At 62.5% G+C, this 26,756-nt stretch overlaps 2 protein-coding genes and 1 long non-coding RNA gene across 11 annotated transcripts in view; 2 read left to right on the top strand and 1 right to left on the bottom strand.

Annotated features, from left to right (window-relative positions):
• CE3H7orf50 (chromosome E3 C7orf50 homolog) overlaps window positions 1-26,756 on the top strand; it is a 120,883-nt gene that overhangs the window by 70,408 nt on the left and 23,719 nt on the right. The window lies entirely within an intron of this gene.
• Window positions 4,956-22,161, bottom strand: GPR146 (G protein-coupled receptor 146). Of its 8 annotated transcripts, none has more exons than XR_006708150.1 (5): window positions 22,048-22,161; window positions 20,717-20,832; window positions 17,994-18,230; window positions 8,099-10,613; window positions 4,956-5,502 (listed from the first exon to the last, which is right to left on the bottom strand). XR_006708150.1 is itself a non-coding variant. In XM_045460714.1 (5 exons), the coding sequence occupies exons 4-5, from the start codon at window positions 18,006-18,008 to the stop codon at window positions 9,603-9,605; spliced, it is 1,026 nt and encodes a 341-aa protein (XP_045316670.1). In that variant the 5' UTR covers window positions 18,009-18,230; window positions 20,717-20,832; window positions 21,475-21,558; window positions 22,048-22,125; the 3' UTR covers window positions 5,785-9,602. The 8 variants fall into 8 exon arrangements, 7 of the variants coding, with proteins under 7 accessions (XP_045316670.1, XP_045316668.1, XP_045316669.1 ...); XM_045460714.1 differs by lacking the exon at window positions 4,956-5,502 and adding an exon at window positions 21,475-21,558 and having other exon boundaries at window positions 5,785-10,613; window positions 22,048-22,125; XM_045460712.1 differs by lacking the exon at window positions 4,956-5,502 and having other exon boundaries at window positions 5,785-10,613.
• LOC123589080 lies at window positions 23,887-24,759 on the top strand. Its single transcript, XR_006708154.1, has 2 exons — window positions 23,887-24,188; window positions 24,482-24,759. It is a non-coding gene; the product is annotated as an uncharacterized LOC123589080 (long non-coding RNA).

The following is a 26,756-nucleotide window of genomic DNA, read 5'->3' as shown; positions in this document are numbered from 1 at the left end:
TCCTCCCCAGCTGCTGCCACTGGGAGGGCCGGTGTGTGGTTTGGCTCCTGCCTGCGGTGCCCTCCGTGCACTCGCTCTGTGCCGTGGCCCCCGCTGGCAGACAGGCAGCGTCCTCCTCCGGCCTGCATGGGCTGCTGCCTCCGCTCTCTGGGGTGCCTTCCCCACTCACGCTGGCCCCCTACCTGCCCAGGCTTCAGCCGAGCCGGCCGTGGGCCAGTGGACGAAACACAGGACAAGCGTGGCTGCTAAAAGAGCCACGGAGACTTACATCCTGAGTTCCTGGTCCCGAGTGGAGGGGAGAGCCTGAAGCCTTGACATTGGGGGTGTCAGGCCGGCTGCTTAGGCCCCAGGACTCCGTCCCCTCCTGTAAATTGGCAGTAATTACAGCATTGCCCCTCGGGGTCTTGGAGGGCTAAATGAGCTAGCACCCCTGGACGTGGGGGGCCCAGGACAGTCGGCAAAGCCAGCTTTCTGCCAACAGCCGGGACCCTCACAGAGACGAGGCCCTGCGTGTATCTGAGGTGGGCCGGCCTCTGCGGCCCAGCCTGGCCTGTCCCCCTGTCCGGCCCGCTGTCCGTCTACCGCTCGGGAGCCCCAGCACCCTCCTCCTGAGGGGTCTTGAGGACTCGGCCTGCCTTCTTGTCACATCCTGGCTCTGCGTGTCTGTGGACTCGCTTGGGATCCCCGCTTGGGATCGTCTGCGCCCCGAGGCCCCGGGCCCTGAATCAGGGTTGAGGTGCAGGAAGACACGGCTCCCGGGACGGGGCGCTGGGCCGCCTCACCCCCGGGCCTGCCGCCGCCTCGTGCGGGGCCAGGCGAAGGCAGTTTCCTGGCAGGCGCTGGCGAGGAGGTAACAGTGTGTCCGAGCTCTGCATACACGAAGCACACACGGGCCCTGGAGATGGGCGAGAGCGTGGAGGGGATGCCCTTGGCCCTACGCCCTCCCCTGCCCACGGGGCCGGCCCGTGGGTGGGTTGTCCCTCTGGAGCGGGAACTCACAGTGCAGGCTGCGGCCCAGCGTCCCCGTCCCCGATTCGCCGGTGCGCGTCGCTGGCCCCGTGTTGGGAAGGCGGCAGCTCGTTCTGGGATCGGCGACTCTCTGCCACCCACCCGTCTCCCAGGGCGCACGGTTGGGTGATGTCCTTGCGCGTGAGGACACGTTCTCTGCGGGAGGGACGTCTGCCCTCGGCTTTGCCCACGGCGGAGGTTGCGGACGTCACCGCGCTGTCCCGCGCGGCCTCCACAGGTGGCCTTCCCCCGTGCAGAATGGGCACACCCGTGTTCACGGCAGTACCCCCCCCTCCCCCCGACAGCGGCCACAGGCGGAGGCAGCCCCGTGCGTGTCGATGTGTGTCGCACGAGGGGATGCGGTTACTCGGCCGTGAGGAGTGGCGTTCAGATACCAGCCCGAGGCCGGGGGGGGGGGGGGGGGGCCGGCGCACAGATGCGGCGCTCGGTGGGAGGAGCCACTGCCACGTGAGTCCACCGCCGTGGGTGTCGGGGGAGGGAAGCAGGTCCCTAGAGACGAAGAGGAGTGGCTGCCCAGGGGAGTCACCTCTTCTGTCGCTTCCCGCTTCCCGTGATACCAGCACTAACGACCCCTTGGTCTTGACTCTTGTCGCTAAGACACCTTTCCGTGTTTGGGAATGGATTGCTTGAGGCAAACGCCGCTGGCCTCCGCTGTTCTCAGGTGCGCGGACCTTGCAGCCGCCCCCTCAGACAGCTTCCTCCTGCCTGACGGCAGCCGATCCCCGTTCCCGGGCTCTGTCCCCCTTTGCTCTTTGTCCTGCTGCTGTTCAGTCAGCAAGCGGAGGAGAGGGTCAGCCGACTACGGACTGACGCCTCCGTTCCAGCCCAGGCCGCGGCCTGGGAGCGAGCCCTGCAGACGTGTGGGCCGGCGTCTTGGGCTGGCCTGTCGCCAAGGCGGCTGGCCCGCCGGCTACTTCCTGATTTGTCTCCCGGCTCGTGTGGCCTCCGTCACCCGCGGAATCTCACAGCAGACCCATAGCACTAAGTAACGGGGCTTTTTCAGACACTGGGGGATCTGGGCTTTGTGGACACATCTCTCAGAGGAAAACCGTATCTGGGTTATTGTGGCTCCAACCTGACTTCCCGTCGCAGTGCACGGCCCGCTGGCCGTGTTTGCCCGGCTCTCCCCTTGCAGATGGGGCGCTGCGGGTGGGGAGGTGAAAGGCATCGGCCGAGGCCGGGAGGGGTGCGGGCTCCGTGCTCCTGGGGGGGGGGGGGCAGGCGGGGCACGACGTGCAGGGGGCCTGCGGGAGCAGCAGCTTTGCAAGAGCGTTGTTCACGCCCTGTGGAACCGTGGGTCGTCACAGATGCATCTCCTTGACCCCCTCAGCGAGTGGAGGGACTCGAGGGGCAGGCCCTGTCTGTCTGCGCTGCTGTTCGGGCAGGTGTCCGTCCACCGTCCTGACAGCGCACCCGGGCAGGGATTCACCGCGACGGCCTTTCCTTCCTGGCCCGCAGGTCCCGCCGCCCGAAAGTCGCCGTGGAGCGTGGGCCACGCTGCGGCAGCTGCTGGCTTCTAGGAGAGGCCGCTGTACGTCACCCGTGTCTCAGCTCCCGCGAGGCCCGGCCCCTGTCCGGTGCCGCTAGTCGTATGACCGCACGACCTGGGAAGTCAGAGGGATATTGAGCCACGTGTGACCCGGCAGGAGGGGCATGGGAACTCCCAGGTGGCCCGGGCTCTGCACAGGGAGCAGTGGGGGGCCACGGAGAGGCTGGCAGTGCCCCTGAGGGCTGCTGTCCTCAGTCTGGGGACTGCCTACAGGGCTGCCTGTGGAAATAAGGAGGCCAGGAATTTGGGAGTACCTAGCCTAGAGTCCAGGGACAGTGGCCCAAGGAACAGTGATGGAGTCTGGGAGACAGTTCGGGGATTGGAAGGCCACTGGGATCCAAGCTCAGGATGTCTGGACCCACCAGGAATTCGTGGTCTCCTTCCTTTGTGGGGACCCGGCCCGTCTCTCCATGCCTCCGCCCAGCCGCCACCCCTCATCCCTGACTCCCCGCAGGACCACTCCACCCCGCACTGCCTCCCGCCCGTCTTTTGGGTTCTGCCTCTGCTTCTCACTTCTCCATCTTGGGGCTGATGCTCCCTGGTGTGGCGTCCGGCCCCCCCCCCCCCCCCCGGGGCGCTGGCCAGCCTGTCCTTTGCCTGCCCGCAGGCCAGGCCTTGCCTTTCGGGCATTAGCCGTGGCCGCACAGCCTGACCCCATGGCCCCTCTCAGGGGCACTGAGGCCCCTCCTGCCCCGGGTACAGGTGGGCATGTGCTTCTGGCAGGGCGACGGGCCTGGGCACCCTGCTCACAGGCCCCCCTCTCTGAGAAGTTGGCCGCAGGTGCTGCTTGGACCACGCGGACGCTCCTGGCGTCTGTCCACAGCCTCCCTGTGCGGTGCCCATCCTTCCATTCCTGAGTCGGAGACGCGCTGGTTTTCTCCTTTGCTTCCTTTTCCCCTCTGCTTCCTGCCTTTTTGAGTGTCTCTGTGGACTTTTTTCCCTTTTAATTCTTCACTTTTTGTTTGCTCAAGTTGTCCCAAACATGGCCAGGAGGAACCACTTCCAGCCGGGGCCTGGGTCCTGTTGGCACTGGTGGCGTGGCCGTGGTCATCTCCGTTTGTCCTCACTTCCTAGGTCAAGGTGCCCCAGGCCCTGCTCCGTGGAGCCCTGTCCCTTTGTAGTGGCGCTCCGCAGGCTTTGAGACTATGCACGGGAGGGGCAGCCCCGCGGAGCAGAGGCCGGCCTTGTGGGGCCTTCCAGCTGGCCGTTCACGGGCAGGCCCGGAGGCCGCGGGCCGGAGCGTTTTCCCCTCCAGCCCCCTGCCACTCACCACCGCCTCTTTAGAGAGAGAGCCTCTTCAGCGTTTCTTTTTAAGTTTATTTATTTACTTGGTGCACATGCATGAGCTGGGGAGGGGCAGAGAGAGGGAGAGAGAGAGAGAGAGAGAGAGTCCCAAGCAGGCTCCGTGGGGGCCGCACAGAGCCCGAGGCGGGGCTTGATCCCATCCGTGAGATTGTGACCTGAGCCGAAGTCTGGAGTCGGAGTCGGATGCTTAACCGACAGAGCCACCCAGGTGCCCCTGCAACGTCTTTTAAAAACGTTTATAATCTTTGAACTGTGTCTTTCTCACCTACGCTCCCTGACACGGCTTCAGCTGGCGATCAGAAATCTCTGTGTGGGGTTGCCCTCCCTGGAAACGTAGTGCGCCGAGCCGTAACCGCGCAGAAGTCCGGCGTCCTAGGCCGGACTTGGCTGCTGTCCCTGTCTGCGCCAGGTTCTGCTGGCTCCAGTGTGTGTGTGCACACGCGTGTGCACACGCGTGTGAGTGTGGAGCAGCGCCTGGGTGGCCCGAGTGCTCCTCTCCACTGCTGCTGACCACGTGTTTTTGGAAAAGCGCAATGTGCCCTGAATTCCCTGAGTCACGTGGCATCCGCAGGGCGGAGTTTCCCTCGTCCGATCGTTGGGGAGCGCGGGGTGGGGTGTCTGCTCCTCCGCGGCTGGTTTGGGGTGAAAGCCCCCAAGGTATAAATCACCGAGCGCGACCCGCCGACCCTGACCACCCTGCGAGAAGCACCCTGTGCAGGCGCGGTCGGGGTTCTGTGGCCGGCGCCCAGCTGCCCTGCAGGGCGAAGCTCTGCCGGCGGCCACTAGGTGGCGCCCCGCACACACGCCTGCGCTCCCAGCTGCAGAGCGGTTCCGAGTCCCGTGTTCCCTGCGGGAACGTAGAAACGTACCGCGCTCCGACTTCACAGCATTTCGGACGGTAGCATCGTTTCCTCGGTTCACGTGATGTTAGTGGCACACGGGCCCGCAAGAGCCTCCCGGGAAGCGGTTTTCAAATACCGGGAGGAGGGGCGAGAACGTCATAGCCACTCAACAAATGCTTGTCCCCGGGACTTCAATGTTACACACTTACGGAATGAGGCAAATCGTAAAATTCTTTGCGCCTCGCGTTCCTTATTAACATAAGATGGGTAAATTCGGATTCTTTCACTCCCAGAGACTCCCTGTTCGTTACTCAGATTTACTCGCCGTGTGCACGGCACACTCCCCTCTTGCCCGGGGGGGGGTACGAGGCCCTCCCACACGGAGCCGCTGGGGCCACTCAGTTCTGTTCTCGGCCCTCGGGACGCGTCAGCAGTTGTCAAACGTCTGTTCTCGGGAAAGAACGTTTGCCAGACTTGGGGGGCTGTCTTGACGGGGTTCGGGGTGCGCCCCGCCCTGCCTGAGGGAGCGTGCACACGCCGCTGCTGTGCCACTGCAACAGAGGAGTAACGAAAAGTGGCGGGCCCCGTGTCACCAGGGGAAATAGGCTAAGTCCCGTGCCGGTTTCTGCTACACGTCATACACCCCTGGAAATACACATTTTGAGAATTCCGAAGGTGGGTGATTTGTGTCAAGTGACTTAAGTCTTCAAACATGTGGGTTTTTCTTCAGGATCTTCTTCGCGATTTACGTAGAACTCGAGGCAAACGGTACAACCTCTGGAAGAGACGCAACAGATGAGAAATGAAAAATTCCCCCAGTTTTCCAGCTGATTTTAAATCCAAGAACTTCACTTGTAATTTAGCTTCTTAATCATTTTCTCCAGGTTTATCCTTTATCACGTGCTTTCTATGAAGGACTGGGGGTCTGCCTTACCGATGCATCTGCCACAATTAGCAGGAGATCTGGTTTCCCGTGATAAATTTTATAACCTTCGTGAAGCAAACCTAAAATTAAATTCACCTTCTAGAATCTTAAATAAGCACGACAAGGTAGATGAGTTGTTGTGATTAGCAAAATTAAGATTAACTTAAAAAGTATAATACGAGGGACTGATAACAAAATTAATGGCCTTGGAACATAGACTTCCACTGGGAGACGTCGAGATTGGTGAGTTAAAAAAATACACGTGTAACACGTAGGATCACATTCACAGTCTACTGGAGCCTTTCCCGACCGACTCCTCGTTCTTCTCTCAGCTCAGAATTCTTTCCATGTCTTGGGCCACGTGGCAGGAGCGCTGGAGGCAGCGTCCAGTCGCCCCGGATCCAGCCCAGGTGCCTGTGGATGGACAAAAGCCACGTGGGAAGCACAGGGGGCTGGTGGCGGAGGCGTCCCCAGTGGGGAGAAGAGCACGGAGGCCAATCAAGCCGTGAGACCCGGGGATGCCGCGAAAGCAGCGGAGGGGTCTCCGTGAGACACCCAGCCTGCCACCCGTCCCCGGGGGCCCTCTGTCACCGGCACGGGTGGGGCCCGCTCAGGCCCCCGGAGGCCACCAGAAACAAGCCAGGTTGCAACCAAAGCCACTGAGAAAGTGAAAACAAGACCGCGATTTTCGGCCCCTCTTCTGTTTGGGGGAGCCCAGCTGGGGTGAGGGACTCCGGGGCTGTGGGCGGAGACCCACGTGGCTCTCGGCTCTGTGCCCTTGGGATCTCCCTCTTCTCCTAGGAGCTCTCTCTAGAGCAAAGAGCAGAACAGATGAGCAAGGAAAAGGGTCTTTTTATTTGAAATAGCACTGCCACCCCAAACCAGCCCACCCGCTGGGTCCCGTGTCCCCTAAGAACAGTGCTGGCTTCCTGACCCAAGAGCCTGGCCACGTGTGGTGGACCCGGGACTGACCCTGGCCCCAGCCCCGCCCACCCGCTGGGAGAGGACGAGGACTGAGACTCCGTGGTAGCAGGTGTGTGTGAGGTCAGAGGCCCCACGGCTGCAATGCCGGGCACCCTGCAACCCGCCATTCGCTCGGCCAACACGAGAGTTCCCCAGCGGAGCCGGGGCCACGGGACCCCCCGCCGTGCAGCCCACAGCTTGAGGAGTGGAGGGGGTCGGGTCTGAGACTTTCAGGACTGGGGGAAACCCTGCAGCAGAGGGGCACTGCGCCCTTCAGTAGAAATAGCACGTTCACGGACAGAGGCGACCCCGAAACGTCTCTAATTCTGCCCCTGGTTTACTGGCCAGGAAGTAGATTAGGCCCCACCTGTCCAGAATTTCACAGCTACCAGGGGCGAGTAAGACCAGGACCCTGGTGTCCAGTGTACTTTCATGCTTCTGCACAGGCAGACTCTGAACTCAGTCATCGCATCATCCCGGAGGGGATATATTCTGCAGACAGAAACATAGTGGCAACCAAGTCATGGGCTAAATCTCCCGAGAGACCAGGGCCAAATGGAGCGATTTCCCTGAATGGAATGTGGCAAAACACAGAGCCACACTCTGCCATCCTTGGATCAGATGTGTCAGAATTAAGTTTTCAGGTTGCCAAAAGTTAGCATGTTAATATCTCTGATAAGGGACTAATCTCCAAAATACATAAAGCATTCCCACAACCCAGGAGCAAAATAAAACGTGATTACAAAGGATGAGAACAGACATTTCTGCAAAGAACGCAGACGGCCAACGTGCACGTGAGAAGGTGCTCAGCGGCACTCGTCAGAGGAGCGTGTCAGAACCCCAGTGGGTGCTCCTCACGCCTGCTAGGGTGCCGCCACCAAGAGGACACTGAGCGCTGGCGAGGGAGTACGGGAAAGGGGTCCTCGTGCGCCGCTGGTGGGGATGCGCACTGCCGCAGCCACTGTGAAAACAGTACAGACGTGCCTCGAAAGTCAAAAGCAGGTCTACTTATCCAGTGATCGCACTTCTGGGTATCTACCCAAAGGAAACAAAAGCACTCAGTCACAATGGTGTCTGCACCCCCACGTTCACCGCCGCGTTATCCACAACAGACCAGACACAGAAGCAGCTGAGTGTCCCTTGGCGGACAAGTGGATGAAGAAGGGGCGGGGGGGGGGAACACGCACCGCGGAATATTAGCCATAAACAGAAATGAAATCTGGCCATTTGCGACAACACGGACGGACCTGGAGAGCACTGTGCTAAGTGAGATAAGTCAAAGAGGAGTTGAACATGATCTCAGTGGTACAGGGGATCTTTAAGAAAAACAACCAAGGCCACGGAAGCAGCATGGATTGGTGGTTGCCGGGGCAGGGAAGAGAAACGGGTGAAGGGAGTCAGAAGGTAAAAATAAACAAATAAATAAATAAATACAGTGTATTGCTGAGCAGCGACAAAAAGCAACACATTTTTGGATGCACAAACCTAAACGCGGGTTGGAGTTCCCAAGCTGCCAGCCCCAGCCGCTCCCTGTCACCGTAACCCCGCAGGAAAGCGTAGGGTGACATACGAATGAGATCTTAAGACGTGTGCATACTTCCGGCTGCTTTTGGCAAACGACCTACGTTCACCTGTTCTCTGCGTTTGCGCGCACACAGTTAACATGCTGTGTGTGCTGCGTGTTACGGGGCCCTGTGGGGCCGGGCCAGTGCCCCGTAATCACATTCACACTCCTCTTTCCTCAGAAAAGCGCTCTCCCACCACTTCAGCTCAAGGTTTGCTACCAAGGGAATGTGCCGCAAACTTGAGAAACAAATCTTCCTGTTTTTAGAGCTTTGTGGGTTTCAGAGGTGCAGTTAGGGGGCTGCAGGCCTGTGGTGCGTCGTGACGTCGGGGTGCAGGTGAGCGGATGGTGTCGAGGAGAGCAGGGGGCTTCTGCTGCCACGGTTTTAGAGCAGGTGTTGATGGGACGCGGCGTGGAAGGATCCAGGCACGCGCCGCGTCTGGCGAAGCAGGCTGTTGTCGGGTGCAAGGTGGCAGCGGTGGCCCCACGCTCTGCCCCGGCGCCAGACCGGGCTCCGCCTTGCAGGCCTGTGACTCCTCAGGCGGTCCCTCCCAGCTTCTGTGTTAGGTTGGAAATCCTCACCACGCTTTCCTCTCTTCGGCTCACTATGAGCGTGGGGTTTTGTGCACACTTTGGGGAGTCGGCTTCTACTGAAGACGGTTAGCTGAGGTCACCTGGGAGGGCAGCAGGGGTACCAGTTAAGGGCCCTCCGCCTAAGACCAGCCACACTGCTGGCCCTGTCCTTCCGAAGCATTTGCACGCTGCCTGTGCGCGTGGCGCGGCACGCGCCTCTCCCCGCCTCACCCCACCCAGCACGACCCTGCGGTAGCAGGAGCCCGCCCGTCCGTCCCACGGGAGTGCCCTTCGTGTTGCTTCCTTCGCTTTCAGGCTTCGGTGACTTCTCTCGAATCTTTTTATAAGCGCAAGTAAAGAGACAGAATCGGGTATTTTGCCGGCACAGAATATAAACACTGGATTTGGATTCTCCCGACTTCGTTCAGAAACCCAGGGTGGAGGCGGCCAGGCTGAGGACGCTATTGCGGGTGTGGCCCCGCACGACCGAGCAGTGCGTCCGCCCCGAAGCAGGTGGGCAGGCAGCTGTTTTTCACGCCAGGCCCCTCCCGCCTTGGACCGCGCGGCCTTGGCCTAAGAGCGGCCTGTCTGGAAGCAGAAAACTTGGAGAGAACACGCCTCGTGCTGTTCTGGGTCCCGGCCTCAGTGACGTCCTGGGGAAGAGCGTGACAGAGCGGGCGGTGACAAAGTGCCGTGCATCCAGGTCAAGTGTCGCCTGTCTCCCAGGAGGGGGCCCGGACCGTGCCTCCGGGAGGCACGCCGTTGACTGCCCGTGCGATGACCCCGCCCGGGGCACTGGTGGCGGCCCCAGGACCCGCGCTCAGCGAGCGGCCGTGACCCCAGCCGCTGGCTCTACGCCGTCACCTGCTGTACCCCTGCTTGGTCCGGGGAGCAGCTCTGGCGCCCGCAGTGCATTTTCTTTATCAGCCGCCGGAGTTTGCTGGGGAAGTTTCTGTTGATGTAGCGGTAAAGGAGCGGCACCACGGAGCTGCTGGCGAAGGCCAGGAATCTCGCCACGTCCTTGGCGAAGAGCAGGATGCCCAGGTGGTGCCTGTCGACGGGCTTCCCCCGCAAGGCCAGCAGCGTGTGCCCCAGGAGGGCCAGGTAGTGGGGCGTCCAGAGCCCGAACTGCGTGCACACGGTGGCCACCAGCAGCCTGTGCACCGAGGGGTCCGGCCTCCCCGCGTCCCGGTCGAGCGGCGTGTCCTCCTTCCGGATCCTCGAGATGAGCGCCAGCGCGTAGAGCACGGCCAGGGCGGGGACCACGTAGCCGATGAACACCATGATGGCGTCCGCGGCCTGCGCGTCCCGCATCTTGGAACACTCGACGATCCTGGCGGCCACGTGGCTGCAGACGTAGAAGAGCAGGGAGGAGAAGCTGGTGAGCAGGGCCCCGCCCCAGACGAAGCCGCACACGTGTCGCGTGTTGTAGACGCTGGACATGTAGGTGCGCGGCAGCGCCCGCTCGATGTAGCAGTCGAGGCTGAGCAGGGCCGTGGAGTACATGGTCACCAGGGAGGAGACGTTGAACAGCACCAGCAGCGTGACGTGGGCCTCGCTGCCGAAGCCCCACAGGGCCCACCCGGAGGCGGTGGGGCCCAGCAGGTGCACGGGCGCCAGGGCGCTGAGCACCAGGCCCGCCACGGCCATGTTGACGAAGTAGACGTCAGGCATGGTCATGCTGCTCTGGTCGTGCAGGTTGACCAGCACGAGCAGGGCGTTGTAGCCCAGGCCGACGGGGACGCCGGCCACCAGGTAGAGCAGGGAGAAGACGGACAGGACCAGATGCAGGTGCTGGCACAGCGGCTGGTCCTCCACGCCGCCCGTGCCGTTGAGCGGGCCGCAGCTCCACATGATGGCGGGCTGCGGGAGAAAGCAGCGGAAGGTTAGCCAGAGCCCCGGGCCCCGCCAGCCCCTCAGAGATGCGGAGGTGGTGCCCGAAGGGAGCCTCGCCCCTTCACCTAGCAGGGCAAGGGCTAGAGACTGCGGGCCCTTCCAGAAAAACTCCGTCCCGAGCGTGCGTGTTCTGGGAGAGCCAAGTCGCTGTCCGTGGCTGCCTTAGGTCCTGAGCTGGGCCCGCAAGGTCCCGATGCTGCCGTGACCCTAGCGGCCGCGGCGAGCCTCCCCGAGCCCGTTTCTAGAGAAATCTGAGCACTGGACGATGCGCCCGAGATCCCGCCGGGGAAGCCGCTTCGGGCAGCCTTCACGCTGCCTCCCGTCCTGGCTTCTCTCCGCCATGCGGGGACACCCTGCAGGGCTCCCCACCCCCAGTCCTGGGCTCCCGTCCTGCCCCCCACCACCCAGTGGCTTTAAGCGAGCCCCGTGACCACCTCCTTTTCAGCCTCTTTACCGAAAGGGGTTTTAGAAGGACGGGTGCCCGTGGCGCGGCACGCAGGGCCGTGATGCGTATGGGCCTTCCCACGACAGGGTGACCCTCCGCAGCCTCCTGGGTGGGAACAGCAGGCCGCCACAGCCCTGCCCGGACCCTTCCCGGTGTGCGTGGGAGTTGTGCGTCCGCCCGCCCTCCACACCTGTGTCTGCGGTCTGGTGGCCAGAGACCCGCCCCGTCTCTCCTGCCGCCTGGGCTGCACCAGCACGCTGCGCCTCTGTCCCCGAGAGCGGGTGTGGGTGCACACGTGGGAGCAGGTCGCGGGCAGCTGCACAGGCTGGCGTGTGACAGGTGCGCCCTGAACGCAGCTGGGAGAGCAGGAGGCGCTAAGCCAGGCGGCGGGAGCCCCACCTGAGGAGGAGCGCGGAAGTGGGGGTGGCCACCGTGGGTGAGAGGCTCACGCCTTGGTGTCCACCGGGCCGCCACGGGGCCCCGGTGATGGGGTTCCCTCGGAGGCAACCTTGCGCTGCACTCCCCCCGTCCCCCCTCCCCGCTGGAGTGCAACCCAGTGGCCCGTGGTCTAGCACACGGGAGGCGTGGGTGTGCGGCTGGCCGGGAGGACCCACACGTGAGGAAAGAGCACACTCTTCACGCGTCACGGTCCTTTGGAGGAAAACCTTCCGTGCAAAATGATTTTCGGCCCATCCTGATCTCCTGCTCTCAGAAGAAGAAATCCTCTCGGGTGAACACGTGCAGAGTGCACGTTTGTTTCCTGGGCGTAGGGGCTGAGGGTTCCGCCAGCCCTGTTGCTGTTGGTGCCGGACCCCAGCCCCTGAAGGGGCTCGGGGGCCAGGCGCTGCCCACACCTGCCGCTGCTCTGCAGGCTGGAGCCTGGCGTGGGGGTGGGGGCGTCGGGTGGGGATCAGGCGGTGAACACAGACATCTATCTACCTGCTGATTTCCCCCGAGGCAGTGAGCCAGTGGGGCGCCAGGGGGTTAACCAGGAAGTAAAGGGAGGTTGGGGGTCCCCACAACAGGAGTGCGCCTGCATCGGCTGTGATGGGCAGGTGGGCAGTCGGTGCGTGAGCTCCCGTTCAGGGACATCGAGTCGGTGGGAGTGTTTTGTAATTCTCGTGAATGCCGCCCAGCAGCCCGTCAGACGGGAGTGATGCTCGGGGCCGGGCTGGCCGGATTCTGCCCACACGTGCTGATTACATCACTTTTAGAAGTGTTCGCTGTAATCCACAGCATGGGTTGGGTCCCTAAATCTAGACGGCGCTCCTCAGCTTCTGGCCCTGGTGGGCACCCTGCACCCCAGGAACCGGATCCTGGGGTGCAGCGGGGGCACTGGGCTGCTGGCATGTTCCTGGAACACCTGTGGTTCCTACAGGAAGCTTTGGTCTCCCAAAGCTGGGTGGTGGGGGGTTCCTTTTTGTGTCATCTTTTAGCTGATTACACGGCTGGTTTCCACTCTGCTTCCTGAACTCATCCGGAGCTGGCTGTGGATGTTTAAGTGCAGTCTCCTCTCTGTTCTGGGCTCCTGCACGCCGAACCATGGCTCGGACCATAACCGGGGGACAGCGAATGGGGGCCCGTAGCCGTGGAGAGCTTGTCCACCAGACTTCACAGACCTCGAGTCCCCAGGAAACACCGCGCATTCTTGTGGCCACTAGACGTTTCACATCCCATTGCATCCGTCTCTGCCGTGGTCAGCCCACAGGCAGACCCCCTCTGGTCCGGCCGTGCCTGGCTCACATCCTACCCCAGGGCCCGTGGGGTCTGCCCGAGGTGTCGCACCTACTCTCGTGTACCGGCCTCCCTCCTCGTGAGGAGACCGAGACGTGGAGCCGCAGCCCCACAAAAGGAAGGGCCTTCCGCCATCTTTAAGACCGGCGTTGAACTCACACGGGGTAGTTGCTAGCGAGAAAGGCGGGCTCGCGCTCGGCGCCCAGGCCGGGACCCCAGGATTCGCGCTCCTGGTGTGACGAGCCCGTCCTTGCCTCCCGGGTCAGGTGTGGTGGGAAGGGGGGCGGGGGACACTCGGCACTCACCGCTCAGGGCGTCCCCCCCCGGCCCAGCCCCTCCCTGCCGCCTGTCCCCGGTGCAGCCATAGGTGCAGCCATAGCGGAGCCTTCGGCGCAGGCTGCTTACCTTTATCCCGAGCCCCACGTTTCTGTGCGCCTGGACCGCAGACCCCGTCCGTGAGCAGCCAAGGACGCCGAGAGGATCCTGTTTTTCTGCCCCCTACCCCCACCCCACCCCACCCCCGGGAGCTTATCAGCCGCAGCCGTGCAGCGCTGGCTTCCTGCGCGGGCGCGTGTGTGCGCTCGGTGCCCAGTGTGGACGCACACTTGTTTTTCTCCAGTAAATCCCTCGGTCTCTGCCTCCCTTGGCAGGCACGGCGGCCCCTCCCCAGCTCTGTTTACAGCCGGTTTCACGGAATGAGGGTTGTGCCGGGAAGGGCCGGCACCGTCGGATCAGGCTCCTGCCCTGCCGCTCCGGTTTCGGGAGCGCCCGCTTCCTCCCCCCTCTGCGCCCCCGGTCCGCACTGGGTGGCGGGACCGGTGCGATGAGGCTCGTCTGGAGCCCACGTGGCCGCTCCAGACACTCGGGGTGCTGGGCGTGTGCACGGACGAGTTCCTTTTTTCCCTCTGCGAGGAAGCTGGGTGGCCACTAAGGGCGGAACGCGGGCCTCCCTGAGAGTTACCCAGTCACCATGGAGAGGGGCCGTGGCCGCCTGCCCTGGGGCATGGCCCCGAGAGCTCTCCGAAGCGGGCAGCGGTGGCTGAGGGCCAGGCTCGGGACCGGCAGGAAGAAGGGTGGGTGTCTTCTCGACGTCGCTGTGGAACACAGCCCGCCTGGAGCCTCCCGGCCGCGGGGTCAGAGCCGTGGCCCTGACTGCCCACGGCTGCCCCGTGGGGCCGCAGAAGGGCCGCTGGCGGGCCGCCGCGCTGGGCTGAGGGTGGCTCCGTTCTTGGGAAAGCCTCAGCCGGAATGCAGTCTGTTGAGAGCCTCCTTCCTAGTTCACGTGCTCGTGTGGCCCCAGCTCGCTTGTCGGAGGGGGCGCTGCGCGTGCATGGTTCCCACGTGGGTCGAGTACACGGGCGGCCGTGATCTGGATGCAGACGGTTCGCTTTCTCTAGGCCTGACGAGAGGCCTCGGCCTTTCGTTCCGGCAATCCTCCGGGGAGGCCAGCGGTGAGGAGCCGCCTTGTGTCACAGACGGGGCTGTCTGTCTGGCATCTGCCGAAGCTCATCCCTGTCTTTGGAGGGGGAGCGGGGGAGGCGGAGGGTGCCACTGTCACGGAGGCTCCCGGACGGCCAAGCGCCTGCCTCGAGATGGGCTCGCCCGCGCCCTGCGCAGACAGAACGTGGGTCCCGGGGAGCACGGCTGGCCGAGCCAGCCGAGCCCAGGGCGTGGGCACGTGGCGCGGTGGACGTGCTCAGGAGGCCAGAACTGCCGCGTGTCGTGGGCGGTGAGAGCGAGCAGGACGGGCCAGTGACAGAAACACGCTCAGGTCTTGGAGCCGGTGGCGCTCGTCACGGCGTAGACGTTGCGGAGACCTTCGGGGGGGGGGGGTGCCGCCCGGTCAGGGCCCGGCCCCGGTGCTGTTCGTTCCTCGGGGTCGCTGCCCGCCGCGCCCGCCCCCTGCCCTTCCCGGCCCTGCCTTTCTCTGGTCCCCGGTTCCTTGCGGTGACCCCACTTCCCTCTTGTGCGCTCTGGTTTTGCAAGTCCCGGAACCCGGGAACGGAGACTTCCCCTCAGGCTGCCCGGGAAGCAGGCCAACCTGGGAACAATGGTTTGGCTCCCGCCCTCGCGCGCAGGCCTCCGACCACCTTTCCAGCTCGCCAGTTCTCGGTTCACTTCCTTCGGCGAAAGAGGAACTTGGGGCACAGCCGGCGGGGAGGCGGCCTCTCCAGGGCCGAGCAGGCCTGCGCTCCTCTCTCCACCCGTTTTCATTTGGAAATCTGCCACGTTCTCCCCAAATGGCAGGATCGACAATCCCAACTTCCGGGCCCTGCCACCTGCCGCAGCCCCTCAGCTGACGGTGTCAGGGTCAGCGGGGACCCCAGTGGGCCTCCCATCCAGGCTGGCTCTCCAAACAGGCCGGTCCTGTCACCACACCTCCCCACTAGGACCCCTGGGCCCTTTCTTGCCTTTCCTGCTCCCCGCTGCCTCCCTGGCCCCTTGTGCCCGCCCTCCTTTTCCACGTGCTTTAGAGCCCTTTCCGGAAGGGTCCATTGGCAGAGACGCCTGGCCTGCTCTGCCCTTCCCGCCCCCACTCCCTCGGTGCCACTCTGCCTCTGCTGGCCCTGCCTCTAGCCTCCCAAAGCCTCTTCCAAGATTCCTTCAGGACTGACACCCCATCGTGTCCATCCAGGTGCCCTGTCTGCACCCACAGCGATGGCTGTGCCCACGGACCGGCACCCAGGGCCCCCCGTGAGCCCCCGTTCCTGCCAGCCCACCGTTTCACCGCAGCTGAGCGCTGGGTCTGTCCCCGAACCTCTCCCCTCCTCCCAGGGTGGGTGTTTCAGGTGGGAGCCCCTTCCCGACCTCACGCCCCCGGAGCCGAGAAGCACACGAAAAGCTGCGAACATCTTCCGAGAGCCCCCCCCCCCCGCCCATCCCACCCCGGATCTCCATGCATCCTCAAGACCCCCGCTGAGATGGGTCTGCGCTTCTCCGCGGTGTCGTGAGCCCAGACCGCCAGCCGGCCTGGGTGCACAAAGCCAGGCGCCCCTGGCACATTGGCAGGAATGGGCGCAGCAGGCCCCCACCCTCTGCTGGTCCAGAAGCGGGCCTCGGTGGTGACAGGCCAGCGCAGGGCGGGGGCTGCAGGAGTGCCGTGCGCCGGTATCTGGGCCGGGCGGCAAAAGGGAGGCGCTCTCCAGGCCAGCGACCACGCACCTGCTTGCGGCTGTCCAAGACAGACCAGGTTATGAGTTCATTCTGGCTTTTCCTGTAAAGGTGACTCACGTACCCTCTCTCTCTCCGAGAGCTTTCTGTGTGTTTCGTTCTCTAATCACACTCAGAAGAAAGCCTCCGCACCATAAGGACTGGGCTGGCCTCTCCAGTGGCCGCTCCCCTTCCCAGGCCTCTTCAAACGGCTTCGGGGCAGCACGGATCCAGGCCTGTGGGGCCAGTCGACAGGAGACCGAGGTGGGGGAGGGCGGAGGAAGCTGCCTGGTGGAAGCAGGCGCCGGGACTGGCCTGAGAGATGGCTGCACGAAGCCCCCCGCCCGGGGTGAGCCCTCGGCCGACTCGGACCATTACCGCGAACCCTTCGGCGGCTTGGCTGCGCATCCCAGAGGAGCGAGAGGTCACAAATGGCCTGTTCGTCCAGAAAAACCTGGGAGGACCCGGAGGCTGAGGGGGCACCCCTGCACGAGGCTGGCTGTGCGGCAGGAACCCTTCGGAGGGAACAAGGCTGTGCTCGACGCTCCAGCGTGGAGGGGTCGCCTCTGGGACCCGTAGAGGAGAGCGAGGCCGAGGTCCACAAGGGCAGGGTTTCTTGGTCAAAGCTGGCATTCCATTTGTGGACTCGGTGCCACGGCTTTGCCATCCGGGCCTCTCTGCGGGCTCGCGGGGTGACCTCGGGCCAGCCTCTCAGAGGGCGCAGTAATACGGTAGCCACCCCTGGCAGGGCAGGGGAGGCCTGACTAGCGCTTGTGGACGATGGAGTGAGAGGCCACCGGGCATGCAGGTGTCTGGGCGTTTCTAGGGACTTCGTTTCCGGAGCCCTCTGTCTCTCTGCATCCCCTACAGAGGCCTGTGTGTCCTCAGCTGGGTGACAGTCATTTACTACAAATGCTCTCAGGTAGAAAAGAAAAGCCATTTACTTCCAAGACCACCTCTGGGCTTCCGTGATTATTTTTCACGAAGGTGCTTTCCTGGACTTGCCATTTCCAGGCCCGGGAGGTGTCCCGGCCGCTCCTGGTCACGTGGGGGGGTCGCCCACGAGCCGAGGGCCCCCCTGTGCTGGGTCAGGAGGTTCTTTGGCTGGACTGCCAGCTCAGCACATGAGTGTCCAAGGGCTGTCTGTCCCCCGCCGGGGGCACGAGCAGCTGGACAAGGCCAAGCGACTCACAGACCCGGAGGCCCTGACGGGGGGGTGAGGGGTCTGGCGCTGGCCTGGCGGCCCGTGGGCCCTGAACATGCCGCCTCCGTAGGGGTCACTCTGCAGACAACCGCGAGGTCCTGCTGCGAGAGCAGGTGCAGTCCCTGTGGCAGTGGTGGCCTAGCGTCCAGAGCAGCAGGGGTGGTGGCCAGGCCTGGGTGACGGAGGGGGACAGACGGGGACAGCACGGTGGGGCTGCAGGTAGGGTGCCTGAGGCAGGAAAGCACCGGTCCTCGATGCCTCTGCTTTCGGGCACTGCCCTGGCCAACTCCCGTCCCGCACGGGAAACTTTGCAGCAGGACCTCCACGGTACAGGAGGCCACTTACACGGAGACTTGTGCCTTGCAGAGGGGGCTCAGTTAGTGCCCGTGACCTGGCTCAGCGAGCTCTCAGGACAGCCCTGTGGAGCCTCCGGGGTGAGGCTCTGCTCATCCGCCGCGTGGTGCCCGTGACGCAGGTTCTGTGCTGCCTCAGTTTCCCCAGCTTAGGAGCTCAGGTACCTGGAGCGCGACTGGGTGGGCCTGGGTGAGTCTCCGGCGTGGGGACGAGGAGGATCTGAGCCCGCACCCTCCTCCCCAGGCGCGCCGGGTGCCCAGAACGCTGGTGTGTGAACCTGCGCTCCGAATCGGTCACCTGAGATGCGGCGAGAGGAAACCCACCGGGAGGGAGGTGTGAGCACGTGACCACCAGTCGCAGGCCCAGCGGGGCTGTCGGGGGACAGGAGCGAGTTCACAGGCTCTGCGGGCTGGGTTAGGGCTTTGGTGACACACAGCGATTTTCCTGGTGTTGCACTCACATTAAACTGGGGCATAAGTAAGCGTGTGCTTCCCTCGCGTGCGCTCACGGTGTGCAGACAGGCTGGGACGCAGAACAGCTCTGGTCCGTTCTTTTCCAGCCCTCCCTTAGGAGGACGCCGGAGAGGCCTCTCCGTAGCGACTGGCCCTCCTCTTCACTGCTGGCAAGGCCCACCCGCCCGTTAGGCGGCCCGTTAGAAGCATTTTGAGGCAAGACATCGGCGGCTTGCTTTCTGTGCCTTTTCAAAGAAGGCCGCAAGATGGTATAAACCAGCCCGTCAAAACTGCACGTCTGTAAGCAATGGGAATGCACTTGGCTGAGGCACAGAGTGATCTCCGTGCAGCCCGGTGCCAGGAGTGGGTCCAAGCAGCATGGGTGGGGGGTGGCTGGGCTGCGGCGAAGCTGGAGACGGCTGCTGCAGGGATGGGCAGGGGTCACGCCTGCTGGGAACCCTGCCTGCAGGCGCACAGACCCGGCAGACGTGAAAAACCAGCAAAGAGGGGTCACGCCGCCGTTGAAAGGTAGCTGAGCTGGTCTCTCTAAAACCTTACCTGGTTTCCTTGCTTTGTTATCAGGAAATCCTGTCCTCTGGTGTGGGGCCCATCTGGGCTGGGGCTGCCGGGGCCGGGCGGGGGTGAACACAGCCTCCCTCGTCCCTTGTCCACTGCTCTATGCACACACTGGTCCCTTGCCTAGACTGCCTTTCCTCGATTCTCCGTGCCTTTGTGAAGTGCTAACTCACTCCTGAAGTTTTATTTTGGCATCAACGCCCCGGGGAGCCCTCCCTGACTGCTGTCCCCACCCCCCAGCCAGTCCTGCTGAGAGCTCTCTGAGCTCTCTAAGCTCTCTGAACGGCAGAGGGGGGGAAGGTGATTTGTGCCAGAAGCCTGGCTGGCTGGCTGGCTGGCTGGCTAGCTGGCTGGGGAGGAGGACCATTAGGTCACAGGCTCCTCCCCAAGGTGAGCACCAGAACCCCATGTAGTACAAGGGACAGCAGAGAGTGGGAGAGCTTCTTGAGGGGGGCACAGGGCTGCGAGGCCCGGGCAGTGCACCCTGCTTGGGCAGACAGCCCGGCCGGGCTGATGGTCCTGTGGGTTGTTTCTATTTGACATAGACCCGCTGTGCACCGTGAGACTCAACTTCAGATGAATGTTCTAGAACAATCAGAACGCTTTGAAAATGACTCCTGAATGTTTATTTCCTTTTGTAATAACGGGCAGAGGCTTCAGCTACAATTAACATCCAGCTGGCAGGAGCCAGACACTCCGGAAAGGCTGATGTTTTCATAGGTTTTCAATGTAGAGGGCTTGCACATACTGATTCCTATCGCAAACGCTGCGCCTTCCTGGGGTGTGATAAGAAGCTGTTCTTACACAGATGGGTTGTTTTGAATTTTATAGCTTTTTGCTTTTTACTGTTCTCAATTGCAGAGCAGCGAGTGGGCCAGGCAACCTGGCTGAGACGCATAAACAAAGAGCCGCCTCCCTCTCCCTGGAAGAGAGCAGGCTTGTCTGCCAGCTCAGGAAGGGCTGTGGGGGGCTGAGACCAGGCCGCCCGGTCCGGGCCAGCAGGGCGCCTGTACAGGCCACAGGCTTCCTTTCCCTGGAAGGAGATGGGACACACACTCTTTTGTCTACGGGAGCACTAGTTTCTTGGGCTGTTTTGTTCCCTGACTGACTTGGTTTGTGGCTTATGCTCCTTCCAGGTACCCCAGGCCAGGGGGAAACACGGAGACTCGCTCAGAAATTCAAAGGCCTGAGAACAGACCAAGTCTCCCATTTCAGACTCTGGGCAGGCCTGGCACCCCATCTGGGTTCCCGACCTCCCCTAGCTATTAACTAGGTGTGCTCTTACCTGGGGGGGGGGGGGTTGCTCAGAGCCCCTCATCTGATCACCGCCTGCAGTCATTTCCGAGGGAGCAACCAGCTGGCTGTCTGTACTCAGAGTTGCTTCCTGGTGGGCTGGGTTCTAATTAAAACTGGGAAGCCCTTGGGCACGCCCCCCCCCCCCCCCCCGGCATGTATGGGAGGAAGGGGACCAGGCCAGGCCTGCTGGGGGACACACAGGACACCTGGCCCATTTCACCCTGTCCTGCTACTCCAGGACATTCTGCTTGCACATGGGGCCCCCAGGGGACAGGACTCTGCTCCCCAGTGGGGCTGTGTCTTGGCATCTGCAGTTAGAGGGAAAACCAGCCTTTTTCTTATCTAGACTGAGGACTGAGTCCTCTCCGCTCTTTGATGCCCAGGTGGTAATTTGGGTCCTAGGCCTGAGACCCCCGTGGGCACACGCGGCCTGAGGCTGCCCAGCTATACAAGTGGCTTTAGGCTTTGAGCCAGCAGCAAGCAAGAGGAAATAACCAGGAAACACTGTTTAAGGAAGAAGGAGCGCGGTTTTGTCACGCGCACGAACGTGGAGGAGCTCACCCCCCACCCCCCTGCTGGCAGCCCCCAAGACGTGGCCCAGCTATGTGGTTGGCTCCTTAAGGGCCAGGTGGCAGCTGTTTTCTCAGGATTCCAAATGACATCCTAGGGCCGTGGACGGGTGCAGCAGCCCCAGGACCCCCCCTCCCCCGGCCCCCGGAGGCAGCACAGCCCTCTTCCCACCTGTAAATCAAACAAGCAGATTTCCCAACAGCGATCTCAGCAAGGATGTCACTTTCTCGCTACGTAATAGGTACAGTCAGTCTCCACAGCCCACATGACCCACATCAGGTGGACGTACCTTGGCTTTCATCAACCAACCATGCGCTCTGACTTGCGGGAACGCCGGGTCAACGCTGACAGTTACGTCCTGGCCTCGAGCCGCGTCCCTCTATCCCCTGGGTGTTTCCATCCTGACTGGAGAGGCAGGACACCCCATGGTCAGAGAGCGGCGTGTGGCCCCAGGGCCACGGGCTTTCCGCTCTGGCCCAGCTTCCTGTGTCCAGGGGCCTGGTAAGCACTCCCCAAATACGAGCTCCAGTTTTTAGAAGCTAGGTGTCGAGAGGCCTGCTTCGTCCGGGGAGAGAGCAGAGGTTCTGGTCTGGAGAGCCGGGCCCCACGGCAGTTCCTTTAGGAGCTCTGCCGCGGGCCACGGACGGCGGCCGTACGCTGTGCGTAATTATTAACAGCGCCTCTGTTCGCTCCCAGCCGTGCCCCAGCTAGACCCGGTGGGGACAGTGGAGGATCTGGTCACCGTGCATGAGCAGCCTGGGAACAGGGTCGGAGCCATTTCGGTCCTACTCTCGTGTTTGCGGAGGTCTGCGCAACCGGCTTCCAGCCTCCCGCCCTGCTGGCTGCTCAGCTTAAAGCTGGGAGATCTCAGAGGAGGGCCTCTCAGGGGAGGGGGCATCACGTGCACAGGCTCCCTCGGGCCCCCCCCAAGAGCCGAGGCCCAGCCTCGGGACCAGAGCTGAGCGCTTGCTGCCCGCAGAGCAGGTGGGTGTTCAGAGGCTGGGGGCCGCTGCCTTCCTAGGAAGTTTTGCGGGAGCCTTTCCATACCCAGGGGAGTCACGTTTTCAGCAAGTGTCCGAGACAGTCGACAACAGACTTGATAACTGCACTCAGACGTAGTTCCCGAACTTACTAAAAATTGTGTAATCACAAAGAGGAGGGAAGCTAAAAGCACGGTCAGGCGTCAGCCTCCTTTCCCTCTCACCCCCTCCCCCTCCCCCTCCCCCTCCCCGCAGGACACCGGAGGAACCCTCCACAGGTTAATGACCGCAGGGCGGCTGCCCGGTTAGCTCAGCGGGAGGGCTGCCCCAGGCTGGGGACAGCGCCCCCTCCCCGCCCGCAAGTGGACCGGTGCCCCCAGACCTCTGGGGAACAACGCCTCCACCCCACAAGGGGACAGTGCCCCCAAACCCCTGGGAGACGGCGCCTCCAGCCCCCCAAAGGACGGCAACCCCCACCCCCCCCTCCCCAAGAGGACAGCGCCAGGGCGGGGCCGAGGCACCCGAAAGTCCCAGCGGAGCACTGGCCGTGCGGGGCCGCCACAGCCCGGGACTCGCTGTCCGCGCGGGCCGAGCCCCCGAGCGTGCCCGCCGCTCGACCCCGCGTTGGGCGCCCACTCACCGGCTCGCTGGGCCGCGGGGCGGGCAGCTCCGGGCTCCGAGGCGGCGGGGCTCAAGGCGCGCACGCCGCGCGGGCCTGTGTACACACGTGACCGCCGCCCGCCCCGCCCCCGGCCGGCCCCGCCCCGCCCCGCCCCCCGGGCTCGCGCCGCACTCCCGCCGCGCGGGGCGGGGGCGGGGCGGAGCACGTCCTGTGACCCGAGGTCAGCCGGGTGCGGGACGCGAACCCCGGGCGCTGAGGTGGGCTCCCCCAAAGCGCTGGTGCTGGTCGTACCGCCGAGTCAGAACGCGCTCTAATCTGCAGGGGACAGCGCCACCCCTCCCTCCGAAGGCTGTAATCTGGTCCTTCCAGGCGCACCTGCACCTCCCCAAAGGGCGCCTGCTCTCTCCAAGTTCACCCCTTACTTCTGGTCGTAGGAATTTGCCAACCGAGCCGGCGTCGGGGAGACACGGTGTACCGTCTGCAGCCGCATTAATTTCGTAGCTGTGGTCACGATTAAAAGTCGGGAGAGTTTAAAGAACAAGGAGGTTTACTTTGCTGTAATTAGTACCTTAGCGCCTTCTAATTTAATGAAGATCCGTGGTGTGACCGGGGGTTGAACGGGGGAGTGGTCGAGGCAGTTAGCATCCCAGTGCCGCCTGCTTGCTCAGGGCTCCACCCCAGGCCCGCCCGCCTCACAGGTCGGCTTCCTGACCACGGATTAGAGATGGAAGTTGGGGTCAGCTGGGGGACCAGACTCCCTGTGGTAAAAGGGCAGAGCAGAGGCCAGGTCACTTGTGGACCCCACCGCCCGCTTGGCCCTGTCCTCATTGCCTTACCTTGCTTCTCCGCCTAACGCCAGAAGTGGGTTTAGAGCAGAGAGCCGCCTGAGAGTGGGCCACGCGTCCCCCAACGTCTCGACCAGCCACGGTCGCCCAACACTCAGCTCAGACGGCAGGAGAGACCCCTCTTTGCCAGCTCCTGCCCTAGGCCCTCAGAACAGCCTTGGAAGGTTTTTACTTCCACGTTTTATCAGCTCTTAAGACATCATTAGTGCTACCCGCGCCGTTGTCTTATGAACCACTAAAAAGAAAACAACTTGCCACAATTAAGTTCTGACACTGCCGGTTATAAGAAGCATCCTGTTTTTAAAGGTGTTGAAGTGAGACAGAAAATGTGTTTTAGCAGCAGTGAAATGCAGGATTCCCATTTTAAGTTGCACTGAGGCTCAGAAAACGTAAGGAACCTGCCCAAGGTCACACAGCCCCTGGTGGGGTCAGGATGTGAACCCAGATGAGTTCTCTTACCAATGCATCCAAGTAAACGTTATCGCCTTCGTATGAGTGGCCTTGGCAGAATTCCTGGTCACAGTCCCCGGGACGCCAGGTATAACGCGGTCTGCCCACAGGATGTTCCGCAGCCGTTTGCAACTGGGGAGAGCTGACATGTAGTACCGCCTAAGCCACTTGGCGTCAGGTCACCCACACTGCCTCCTCTGCAAAGAAGGCCTCTGCCAGGAATGCCAGCGGGGCCAGGAAGGACAGCACAGTGTCCGTGCATGTGTCAGGGCCACCCACCTGCAGCTGAGCCAAGGTCTGCACCTTCTAGCACTCTCTAGCGGGCTCACGTAAATCTCCCTCCGAGGGTGACAGCTTTGTGCCTTGTTGGCAGCTGCTCCCTGACTGTTCTGGCCGATTGCTGTGCAAGAGCCGAATGTCTTTGGGGACAGCACCACCGTCCTGGGCGGACGGAGTTGGTGTGCGAGCGTGACCTGATTCCTCCTGGGTTTCTGACCGCCTCACGCTCAGGCGTCCGTTTTCGAAAACCACACGGAGTTAGCCGTCCCCCGACTGCTGGTGTGGGTTCCTGAGGAGCAGGGGCTGTGTGCCCCCGGGCCCCAGGGCTGTGCTTCCCCAGCCGCTCTCCCTGTGGTCACAAGGCCGGTGCCCTAATTGTGCACCGCGCTCTGCAGCGAAGAGGGAGGCCGCAGCCCAGTGTTTTGCTGAGGTCACGGGGCCGCCTCTCCATGGATTATAGAAACATCACAATGGCCCTTTGCTCACCACATTCTGGAGACTTGGCCAGTATTCCTGGTGACTGGAGTGGCAGCAGACAAGATGGGCTGGGCTGCATTCCACACTGAGGGGACTCTGCTACCCAGAGTTTGTTTGCATGTGGTCATTCTCTGGGGGGGGGCGGGGGGGGGGGTGGCTGGAGACGATGATGTGGAGGGTTACAGCTGCCTTGGCTGAAAAGGCAGGGCCAGCTTCCTTTTGGAGATGCCCCTTCTCTCATAATTATGTGCTTACACTGGATGTTTGGTCCTAGGTGATGTGTCGATCAGGGACCAGGAATGTTCGGAGTTAACTTGTTAGTTCTTGTGAGTCTGGTTTAGAGAAAGGTTCTATATCTGGACTTCTTCGTGGTTCTGTTGATGTAAGTTAATGTTCTTCAGGGCTCCCTCCAACTGTGGACTCTGATAAGGAGCGTGGAGGGCTTGGCGAGAGAGACCCAGCCTGGAAAGGCCAGTGGTGTAGGCGGGAGGCGTGCGGCCGGCGCGGAGCCCGGGACGGCGGTTTGTGTGTCCTCCCCACAGGCTCACGTGCCCCCAGAGTCAGAGCCCAACTTGGCATTTCATCTGATCAAACTTTCCTGCCACAAGTTTAGCAGAAGAGCTCACGATTCAGCTTCCACACAATGGGGTTAGTAAAGACACTCTGTCTTCTCAGAAGAGGCTGTTCTGTGTCGTTCTGCACGTGTGATTTCTATGATTTTTTGCGTATCTTACACTGAACACACACACGTGTAACCCCAACCCTAAAAACAGAACCCCCAGCTATTTTATCAGAACAGTAGCTCGTTCCGTATTCCAGAATGGCAAAGGAATCGCACTCACCACGGACAAACCGTGGTGACCCCCAAGTGCGTCTGAGAATAGAAGGAAGGGGGGGGGGGCGCTGCTCAGGACGAGAGCCCCTCGGAGGAGGCCAGAGGGCGGCTTCTCACTGGCTGGGCTGCTGCCGAGAGAAACCTCCTTCCTCCTGCCGCCAGGCAGGTGCCCAGCCTGGGGCTCCTCTCCTCATTGGCCTGGGGCACGATGGAGCTCTGCGCTTAGGGGTCAGAAGGACGCGCTGAGGCTGGATGGGACGCCCGGGCTTTGCTTGGGGCGAGGCAGGGGCCCGAGGCGAGGGCAGGAGGGGGAGGCGCGAGGATTCAGTATAGGGTCTCCTGTGTGTGTTCGAATCTCCTGTAAAATTTCCGAAAGAGGGGGCCAAACAAAGAATGTGCCGCCGCCCGTGGGCCGGGCCTGGGCGCAGCTCCGTGGGCTCGCAGGTCCCCGCAGGGCTCCCCGGGACCCCGGGACGGCCCCCCACCCCCCACGTCCCAGCCTCAGTCCGGGAAGGGGCCTGGTGGGTGTGCAGACTGTGGGCGCTGAGCCCCTGCGGGGGTCGGTGGGTGCACGGAGCAATCTTGATGCTGTTTGCCTTTTCTCACCGGTGTTAAAGACAGTGCGTATGGAAGCACTTCCTGCACAGAACAGGAGTGGGCGCACTTGGAACAGCACCCCTGGGTGTCAGCTCCACCCCCCACCCCCGCCCCCGGCTGCGCCCACCTGCCCCTTAGGCCCCGCCTGCTGTCTGCTGAAGCCAGAGGGCTGCTGTTTGCACGAAAGCAAAGGACGCCAGCCCCCGGATCCGGCCAGCGTCCTGCCAGCCCGGGGCTTCCGAAAAGACCGGGTGACTGTCCTGCTTGCCTGTCCATGCCTGTCCGTTGCCCCTCGTGACAGAGGGGCCGGGGGCTTGGCCGCGGGGCGTCTGTCCAGGCCTGGAGCTGGGCGAGCACCGAGCCAGGCGGGGTCCCCTCACTCCTGGCTTGGGCTGTACGAGCTCCGGGCGGGGGGGGCCGCCTGGTCCAAGCCACACCCAGTCCCTCCAGACTAGAGGCACAGACGTTGCTGTTTTAGGTTCGGTTTCTGTTCTGGAGGGCACTCTCTCCCTTTTGGCTTTTTATGTTTAAATAATTATAGATTCCCAGGAAGTCGCAAAAATAGCAGGGAGGGGTCGCTCGCACCTTTCGCCCACTTTGCCCTCGCGGCTATGTTTTACACGACTCTGCACAAAACATTGTGTGTCCCACCTCCACCGCCCAATCCAGACACCGAGCGCCCCCCCCCCCCCACCCCTGCTGCCCCGTCACACCACCCCTCCCTCTTCCTGGCAACCGCGGGTCTGCTCTGTAATCATGTCCTTTTGAGGATGTTATATACACAGAGCCACTCAGTGTGTGCCTTTTGGGGACTGGCTCTTTCCCTGATCCTCACGTCCTGAGATTCAAGCTGTTGTTGTCCCTCAACGGACGTCCTTTTTACTTCCACGCAGTAGTCCGCGGTACAGAGTTTGTGCCCCGTCGTTCAGTCAGAGGCCAATTTGGCACTATTCCAGGTAAAGCTGCTGGGCGGTGGTGACAGGATTTTGTGTGGAAGTTAAGTTTTCAGGTCCCAGTTGCTGGGTCACGTGCTATGTGCATGTGCGGTTTAAGAACCAGCCAAGGGGCGCCTGGGCGGCTTCGTGGGTTAACCGTCCGACTTCGGCTCAGGTCATGATCTCACAGTTCGTGGGTTCGAGCCCCACGTCGGGCTTTGTGCTGACAGCTCGGAGCTGGAGCCTCCTTGGGATTCTGTGTCTCCCTCTCTCTGTCCCTCCCCTGCTCGTGCTCTGTGTGTCAAAAAT

This window comes from Leopardus geoffroyi, chromosome E3, assembly GCF_018350155.1.
Source record: "Leopardus geoffroyi isolate Oge1 chromosome E3, O.geoffroyi_Oge1_pat1.0, whole genome shotgun sequence".
Taxonomy (NCBI): Eukaryota; Metazoa; Chordata; class Mammalia; order Carnivora; family Felidae; genus Leopardus; species Leopardus geoffroyi.
This window is presented reverse-complemented; position numbering and strand designations above follow the sequence as displayed.